Source organism: Gallinula chloropus (genome assembly GCF_964237585.1).
Source record: "Gallinula chloropus genome assembly, chromosome: 2".
In the NCBI taxonomy this organism is placed as follows: domain Eukaryota; kingdom Metazoa; phylum Chordata; class Aves; order Gruiformes; family Rallidae; genus Gallinula; species Gallinula chloropus.
In genome coordinates this window covers 35,048,613-35,058,413 of record NC_140086.1, presented here as the reverse complement: position 1 = coordinate 35,058,413, position 9,801 = coordinate 35,048,613, and the positions used below count along the sequence as shown (strand labels likewise).

At 45.1% G+C, this 9,801-nt stretch overlaps 1 protein-coding gene across 1 annotated transcript; it reads right to left on the bottom strand.

The window, feature by feature from the left end:
- Positions 1–482: 482 nt before the first annotated feature.
- On the bottom strand, positions 483–9,455 carry SBSPON (somatomedin B and thrombospondin type 1 domain containing; the record flags this gene model as incomplete). The annotated part of the gene is made up of 5 exons (XM_084260098.1): positions 483–600; positions 1,288–1,464; positions 2,233–2,323; positions 2,914–3,108; positions 9,239–9,455. 5 exons carry the CDS (start codon positions 9,453–9,455, stop codon positions 483–485), a joined length of 798 nt encoding a protein of 265 aa, XP_084116224.1.
- Between the last annotated feature and the right edge of the window lie 346 nt (positions 9,456–9,801).

The window sequence follows — 9,801 nt, the reverse complement described above, 5'->3', positions numbered from 1 at the left end:
AACAACTGTCCAGATGATATTAAGAAGGAACAAAGGGTCTAAAATTAAATCCAGTTTTAGCTCTCAAACTTTTTAATTTTTTTTCACCCTTACAATTTAACAGTGACAGTAACTATTCTCAGATTTGAGAATGTTTGACTGGTTCACTGCTGATGGGAGCAGTGCTTGTAAACAGGACTCTGGCCACTAAAGAATGGGAACTTTAAGAAAAGCATCAACCATGATCAGAAGCATTAGCTCTTTAATTACAAAAGGGAAACATGGAAACATGCTTCTAGTGTTCCAATACAAAGATCATTCTTAGTGTTTTATATTAAAGCAGGGGGAGATTCCCAGAATACTTCTTCTGAATTTCTGACTCCTTTAAAGTTTGTTTAGGTTCCAGAAAATGCAGCAGCAAGGTGTAGGTTTCTTGGCATTGGTGTTAAATTTCTTAATCTTGAATCTTTTTGTTATTACTGTTTTAAAGGTCTATTAAACTCTTATGTAAAAATAAAGCTATGCACAAGGGGACATGAACAGTGTTCCAGTTGTCGAATCTTCCTCCAGGTTCCTTGGCACTGAGAGTTGCCAACTGCTTCCCAGTGTAAGATTTTACTTCTGAAATGTGACAATAAACAAGGAATTAACTCTGAAGACTGTATATTTCATGTTACTATGTTATGTTGTGTAATATGTCAGAACATTAGATTTGCTTAATAATGTAAGAACTTAATTAGCTCATCTAGCTCTTAAAATACATTCTGGAGCTGGAACTGTATTCCTAAGTATAGTAAACATGGTGGATTAAGTAGCTGGTTGTACAGGTATTAAGTAGTATGCATCTTAATTTATAGATCAAATAAAAATGGTTTTGAATATTAAATGTCTGTGTTCAGAGTCACTGTTCTAGAAAACAGATGTACAGGTTTGATAGGAGTATTGATCCACCACTGCTGAACCTGAAATGGGATTTGGATTGTGGCAGGAAATAGGGTTTTTAAGTAAAAGTGCCCGTAGCTGTAAACAGACTTCTTGCACCACAGAAGCTGGTCATCCCTTCACAACAGTAAATAAAACATTCAGAGAACTGAACTCTAATATTGAAATTATTTCCCAGTTTTTCTAGGTTTTAAAAGCAATTTCTCTGAGAACTGAAAGGGTAAATCTGAACTCTTCAAGTGATATGAGCTGTTTCATTTTTTAGCTATAGTAAATACATACAGCTTTTAATGAGACCATGAGCAGTTTTAACTGCCATGCTGTGTTTTGCTACAGAAGAGACAGCACAAAACCGGATTTCTTTACCCATCTGCATTCTGGCCATCTCCAGAGCAGCGGTGCGTGTCGGCATTCATTGCTGGGGGCTGGCAAGCCACACACACGGTGTGTCCTTCTCGTAGGTACTGCATCCACCGAGCGTACGGCCGATTCTCCAGAGCACAGTACTGTGAAAGTGACTCCGTTTTAAATTCCACGCAATACCTGCTCAGAAGGAAAAGTACTAAATTAGTCGTGATAGATAAAGCACACGCCAGGTATGCATTTTAAACGTACCTGCATAGCATGCAGGTGGTAGTTGTGAAGTGCAGGTTAGACATCATCATTGCTGACAAGTCTGTTTCTGACCCTAATGAGCTGATTCTTTAAAGCTTCCCACAAACTGCCCCAGACCACTGCTTTATGTATAATCTCACTTTCTGATTGTGTTCTATATACTTTAATTATGTTGAAGAACAAATCTTAGTAGCCCAGGCTTTTCAATGCTGCTAAAAGAAAACGGAAGAGGCTTTAACAGCAATGGGCTTTATTGTTCTGGGGAAAGTAGCATAGGGTAAAGCAGTAGGGGCATTACAGACCTCGTAGCAGGCTAAGATACCCTTCATCTCCATTGGTAAACCAAACAAAAATTTTTACTGCTTGTGTGAATTAACTTAAAAAAACTAAAGTCTCCCAAAACTAATCACATTCGGCTCATTTTGTTTGTTCTGAGACCTGTCTGATTTCTCAGACTTCCACTTGGGGATACATTCAGAAGCAGCTATCCCTGGTTTTGCTGTGACCCCAATGTCTAATTCAGGACAATTAACAAGTAACAAAAAACAACATCTAGAACATGCAAATGAACTGCAGGAGAGAAAAACAGTACAAGCTATAGCTTATTGTTTAATGCAAATTTAATTACATTTTTCTCTGTTGACAGTTATTTTCTGTTGAACAAGATGACCCACATGCATATGATAAAGAGATTACCCAGCATCTTCTTTGTCTGAAGACCAGGGAGAAAATGCTGCTCGTCGTTTTCTTTCTTTACCATATTCAGAAGTAGTTATGAAAGCAGGGACTGAGGAAGGAAACGGTTACAGTAAGGCAGCAAAACACACTTGAGTCATATTTCAATTACTGTAACAGTGAGTGAATGAATCAGGAGCTTGTGGATGGTGATGCAGACTGATGTTACTGAAAAAGTGATAAATCAGAACCTCAAGCTTGTTCCCTACAGCTAAGCTCTCCCCTAATTCAGAAGAAATGTAGCTAGAAATGCATGCCATCTAGTCTGTGAGGAAATAGGATGTGCTGGAATCCTACAATGAGCTTTCTTTCCTGTTTTGTACTGAATTTGTGTTCTAACTTGGCACAGAGAGAATTCGATACTTACTGAGGGGCTTAAGTCAAGAAACTGAAGCACTGTATGCAGCTTAGTTGTTTCCTTAATAGCAATTAAGTAAAGCCCAAGTAGAAAAAACAAAAAAAATGGAATGAAGAGCGATGTGCCAGTAGAAAGTAAGGGTCTAGATTGTATTTTTAACCAGCTAGGTGCAGGTAGATCCTTCGGAGGGGTGGGGGGAGGGGAGGCTGTGTTCCTGTTAATATCAGTAAAATGTGTGAAGGCCCTGATAGGCACAATGTACAGATATATGGAAGAGAGAATACCATGTTCGTGGCCACAGTCCTCTCCCTGGTAAGTCAGGTATTCCAGGCAGCCGGCCTTCTCCTCTAGAGTTGGACAGGGCTCCCCACCGTTTTTAGGTTCCTGCAGCACGTAGCGCCTGCGTATCCGCAGGTGAGGTTGGCATTGCTCTGCGCAGCCACTCCAATGACTCCACTCCCCCACAACACACGGCACAGCTGCAAAGCAGTATTAAAACATTGCTTGTAGTCAAGACTTCTGTTTTATCTCAAGTGCTCTCAAAACCTTGAGTAGTAAGACCATACTTAGGCATTGGAACGGGCTGCCCAGCGAGGTGGTGGAATCGCTGTCCCTCAGGATGTTGGATGAGGTACCGAAGGACATGGCTTAGTAAGTAACACAGGTGGTAGGGGGGACAGTTGGACTGGATGATCCTGGAGGTCTTTTCCAACCTTAATGTTTCTGTGCTTCTATGCCTGTTTTTTTTTCTTTCTGACATAATTTTGTTTGTAGGTGTTTAAATGCTATTCTAGGAGTTTGCATCTTCAAATTTAAAATTCAAACCTGCCTACAGATCTTGGCTCCCTATTCCATTCCCTGCCCAGAAAGAATCAGCTCCTCATGGAAACCTTTCACTACAGCTGTGAGATTCTTCTGTACCTTCTTCTGCAGCGTATGGCTGTAGCCCCAAACGAAAACAGCTCATGGATTATCTAGACAATGGATTATCTAGTGGCCTGACCCACCCATCTTGGCAGCTCCTACACCATCAGATTTTGTTTAAAGGCTGGAACATAAAGTGACAGAATTCAGGAAGACTTTCACCCCTCTCATTTCCTCTCAGATTGATTCCTTTTTTCCTCTACATTGAAATAATTTCCACTGCCACAGAGTTGTTGCCCTGTTTTAACACAGCATGTCCTGCTCCACAGTCCTTGCTGCAAAAAACAATTTTTGATTATAATTTTGCTTTTGTTTAGTGTTGGAACAATGCAGAGATGTGTATAGCATTGTGTTCCTGTGCAAAGTCACAGGTCTAGATAGAGCTTTATATTCAAACTTACTAAATAATGTACTAAAAATGTAACTTTTAAGGCTCATTCCCAACTATAGAATTGCCCTGGTTTCAACAGAGATAGAGTTGATTTTCTTTCTGGTAGCTGGCATAGTGCTGTGTTTGGGAGTTAGGCTGAGAACAGTGTTGATAACATATTGATGTTTTTAGTCATTGCCCAGCAGTCAAGGAATTCTCAGCTTCTTACACTGCCCTGACAACAAGAAGTTGGGGGGCACCCAAGAAGTTGGGAGGGAATGTGGGCAGGGCAGCTGACCCAAACTGGCCAAAGAGATCTTCCATCCTAGATGACATCATTTTCCATTTATAACTTGGAGTGGGCTGGGGTGTCTGGAGTGGCAGCTGGGGGCCCTAGTGTAGCAGCTGAGGGTCTTGTGCAGCTGAACACCTGCCTGCTGATGAGAAGTGGTGAATGAATTCCCTGTTTTGCTCTGCTTGCACATGTGGGCTGAGAGCCTGGATAGTTCGGGGGTCTTGAGGGGAAATTGGGGGCTTTCACATAGCATTGGCTTTGGGTGGAGAGAAATTGTGCTGTTTATCAAATTATTATTATTATTATTATTATTATTATTATTATTATTATTATTATTATTATTATTATTATTATTATTATTATTATTATTATTATTGTGTTATCTTCCTTTTTTGTATGTGCTATTAAACTGGCTGTATCGCAACCCACAAGTTCTCTCGTTTTTGCTCTTCTGATTCTTTCCACCATCCCACCAGAGCAGTGCTTAATTGCTGGTCAGGGCTAAATCACAACAAACACAGTCCACTGGCTGCAAATGTTTTGTCTTGCATTCTGTGGTATTTCTTTGGCAACTGCTGAAACCTTCAGACTAGTTACGGCCTGTGACACCTTTTTGATTTAAAGAACATGCACGTTAGAACCACAGAATCGTAGAGTACTCCGAGTTGGAAGCGACCCACAAGGGTCATCAAGTCCAACTCTTGGCTCTACAGAGGGCCAGACAAGTCAGAGCATGTGACTGAGTGCATCGTCCAGACGCTTCTTGAACTCAGCCAAGCTCAGTGCTGTGACCCTTTCCCTGGGGAGCCTGTTCCAGTGCCTGACCACCCTCTCAGCAAAGAACCTCTTCCTGATATCCACCCTAAACCTCCCCTGCCACAGCTTCATACCATTCCCCCACTGGTTGCCAATACTTCAATACTTCATAACACTTTGTAATTCTACCTGGAGTACCCACAGGACAGTCAGTAAGCATCACGGAGCCCAGTGTCCTTATCTGTTGGCTCTCTTCCAAGCTGGCTGTATGAATGAACAGAAGGAAGAACATCTACATAATTTTAACCCCATATTAGCACCTTGCTATGCAGATAACATCGGGCCTAAGATCACATTTTCCACGCAGAAAACTCCCAGAGGGACTGGGTAGCTGCATAACAAATAAAGCGATGACTTTGTGTCTTGCTGGAATTAAACCAAGCTGACAGTTAAGTATTGGTCATCTGCAGCAATACATGGCAATTCGATGGTCATCAAGATTTAGAATAAGAAGTATGAATTGCCTTAGTCATGTGGAATAATAAGAATATTGGGTTGCTAGAATGGAATTTAGCCAGTGGGATGATAACATCACTCTTGCAGTCAGTATCCAACAACTATTAAGGGACAATACATCAGTTTTGTGTCTCACTGGAAAGATGTCAAATTCCCCAGCATGACAGAGATGGGTCTCAGAGCTGAAATAAAAGGAATGGTGCCATCTCATGAAATACAAAATGAAGTATCAGGGACCCATAGCTGCATCTTTATGGTGTCTGTGTTATTATCAGAATCACCAAATCACAGAATTACAAGGTTGGGAAAGACCTTTAAGATCATCAAGTCCAACTGTTACTGTCCTATGCTAAACCATATCTCTGAATACCTCATCTACTGGTCTTTTAAACACATTTGGGGATGGTGACTCAGCCACCTCCCTGGGCAGCCTGTTCCAGGCCCTGACAACTCTTCCAGGTTTTTTTTCCCCTAACATCTAATCTGAACCTACCCTGGTGCAGTTTCTTGCCATTTCCCCTTGTCCTGTCTCCTGTCACCTGGCTGAAGAGACCATCGCCCACCTCTCTACAACCTCCTTTCAGGTAATTGTAGGTGGTGATAAGGACTCCCCTCAGCCTCCTCTTCTCCAGGCTAAACATCCAGCTTACTTTGATAGTAGGTGATGATTCATTCAAACAGTGAGAAGGATGCAGGTCAAATGAACCTGAAGGACAGGATTTGTGCTCAGGTACCTACCAAAATGTGGAAGCTAGTAAGATGCTTGGAAGTTGAAATGGACACAGAAGAATTACATTGCTATCCTATGAAACACAGCTTGAATGGTCAGGATTTTTTTCTTTTTTTTTTTCTTTTTCATTTACAGCACTGTGAATCATGGACTTATTTTCTGTGCCACACTATTTTTTTCCCATCTGTGGAAAAAAGAGGATTACAGTATCTTCTCTGAATCACTGCACAACATATGTTGTATAAGGATATGCAGATTGTTTTCAGAGTAACCACTTACATTCAAATGATGAGGTCATTCCATTTCCAGGCTTTCTCGTTGTACAGTAGCTTCTATTTAAAATGTTCTCTATGTACAATAATACTCTTTTTTCATTGTTAGAACTATAAGGAAATCTACTTGAGAAGGCCTGTAAAGAAATATATTTTAAACCCCTTGGACCTCAGCTCAGCAGCCCAGGCACTTCTGTTGAGCCATCTGTTTATAAAGTACCAGACCTACTGCAGTTTTTAGGAATGACAGAATTTAACCATGGCATTGGCAGCTTCAGGATACCCCTCCCTTCAGTGGTTTCCATTATTTTGGAGAACTGGCTCTATGTTATTCCTAACACTTTCTTTGATTACATACACTTGGGGCACTCTCCCCAAATATTTTGTCCTGTTAAATATTTGCAAAAGGATGAAATGTCATTTCAGCAGGTGCTGAAGTCATGAGTGGCAAACAGGGTGACTAACAGGCTCTGGAACCACTGGCCACCTTTCTTTGCATTTCTGGGTTTAATTTTTGAGCTCTACATTTAAAATGGTATTTCAGGGCTCATTGTGCCAATAAAAACCCTTGGTGTCATTAAACCCGTTTATAAGAATTTAGAAGCTCTCAGTGGTGGGACCTCAACATCCAACAGGAACAAAAGCAGCTTTGAAATTTGCAGCCATAGTTGTCTACGTTGATACAAACCAGAATTATTTGGAATTTCTGTTTATACAAAACAGAACTTGCTGACTGCTTGCAATAGAAAGTACAAATGGCCTTTTGCCTTCAAAATAACAACTTCTTGTAACCACTTTGATAGGTTTGGGGTGAGTCCTACGACCACCTTGTCAGGCTGCCAAAGTCCTGCCCTGCCATGCTACACCCATACAAAACACCCGGCTCCCTTTGCTTGCAGCAGCAGTGGTGCTTGCAGAGCCAGGCAGCGAGGCCACGCAGGGACACAAGCCAGCCAGAAAGGGGTAACTGAGGAAACAGAAATGGGGCTTAGCGCCCTGAACTGGGACACCAGAGACTGTCAAATTCCATCTCTGGTGAAGGAGAGACAGACAGACTTCATCAAGACTCTTGTCTTCCTGCTGGATCTAGAGTACCCACCGTCCGTGCAGGGTGCAGGACAGTGGCAGCACAAGCATACATCTCATGCCTTTTGAGGCGATCTCCACTGAGCCTGAGACAAAAAATACTATCTGATAACCATAAGGCATTGCCAGAAGTCGTGCCAGAAGTCATAGCAACAAAAGTGACTAAACCAGAACTTTTCAAGCACCAGTTTGAGCTTCTTTTTGACGAGTGTAGAGATTTGTATCCGATCACAGCTCTGTTGTCATGCTCACACGATGCACCTTTGGGAGTGTCCTTCTTTTACACTCCAGTATCAAAAACATTTTGATCTACTGAAAAGCAGTATGCTGTGACTGTATGACAAGCAAGCAGCTTGCCTGTTCTCGCCCTGCTGATTTTCCTGAACAAAAGACCAATATATTAAAAAATGCTCATTTTACAGATGCTACCTTCTGTCAGACCTCATGGTGCATTCCACCCCCCACGCCATCTTATTATGAAGAGATTATTTAACAGTCAGAGAACTGATTGTTTCTTCTGGAGACCTGGGATCAGAGTTCTGTTCTGCTGAGTCTTTTTGTGCAGCTTTGCATCACTTAAGATGGGTCTAGACCATAGGACAGTCATACTCCCCCCTTCCCAAACCAGGCAGGCACAAGCCAACTTGGGTCCCAAAGCTGTGTGGCCGTGTCAGCGCAGCGCTGAGCCTGCTAACTACACCCTAATTAGCAGGACTGTGCGGCAGAGACTCAGGGCTTTTTGGCTATAGGCTGGTGTTCATCCAGCCAGCTGGGAGGAGACATTAAGGTGTCTGAGCACTAGTGCTGCACCTGTAAAGAGAAGGCAGCGTCCCACGATCACAAAGGATAGAAATACCACGGAAAGAGTAAATACCTACAAGGATGCTGAGTCCAGTTTGGTGGAACTGGGACACTTTCCCCTCCTTGCCACTGCTCCCCACATCCCGGGAGCCAGGCCTTCACCTGCAGCCCAGACCCTCTCACTAGTTCCCTTACACTCGTGCTGAAGTCCTTGCCCTCATGAAGGTTCCTTGCTGATTTCTGCCCCTATAGATGAGGATGAAACTTCACCCTGGGGATTTCCCCAATTATTTCACTGGCATTTCTTTGTCATGAGGAATCAGTGCAGAGACACAAGCAGTGCTAAATAAATCTCCCTGTCTGCAGTCCCACATCCCCACTGTAATCAATGTGCATTTGGGATGAGCGGGAGTGAAAAGTAACATCGCATTTTAGAGGGAAAATAGCTTCAGGCTTTGCCGGTACTGCAGCTGATCAGACGCCCTGAAAACTTCTAGTGTGGGAGAAACTCTCTCTTCCCACTTCTGTGCCTGCTGCTGCCCTCACGCAGCTCCAGCCCGGTCCCGGTCCCGAGGCTGGTGATACCGGGGAGGAATTTGTCCACGCCGAGCCCCTCACAGCTGAGACCCTTACCGTACTCCTCGTCTCCGAACTCAAATAAACCTACCAGCCCGCAGAGCACCGGCAAACGAACAGCTAACTACACCTGGAGAAAGGGACAGGGTTGCCCGGGGGATCCCCGCTCAGCCTCGTCCCCCCTGCCCGCCTCTCCCGGAGGGGTCGCTCCGGGATGCGGACCAGCCCGACTCCCCCTCCACCCCCTCACAGGCCCAGGGGGTGGAGGATCGGACGCACCTACCCGGGCACGCCTGGCCGTGGTCGTGGCAGCAATCCCCGGTTCGCCGGCATCCTCCGTCGCAGTAACAAGTCCCGTAGCCCCCTCCCTCCCTCCATCCTTCGCCGATACAAGCGGCGTCCCGGCCCTCGCAGCACTTCCCCGAACAGCTGCCCCCGGCCCCGCTCCCGGCCCACAGCAATCCCAGCCACAGCGCTCCCGATAGAGCCGCACCGCCCATCACCGTGCCGCCCCGACGTGAGGAATCCCGCCACCGCTACGCGATCCGACTGCCACCGGCACCCGGCGGAGCGGGGCGGGCTCGGCGGGCAGGGAGCAGGGGCGGGGGGGGTATTGGGGGGGCGGCCGGCGGGGCCCTCCCCGGCCCTCCCTGCCCGGCCGGGCTGAGCTGGGAAGGGCCGCACCGGCCGCCCCCGCTCCCTGCCCCGAGAGGGCAAAGCTTCGAGGGGTGGGGGCAGCCAGGGGTGAGGAGGGAGGGGGTGGGTGCCCGCCCGGGGCCCCCCACGTGGGGATGTTCCCTGCAGGATCTGCGTGGCAGTGACCGACTCAGGGAGGTCCTACATGGT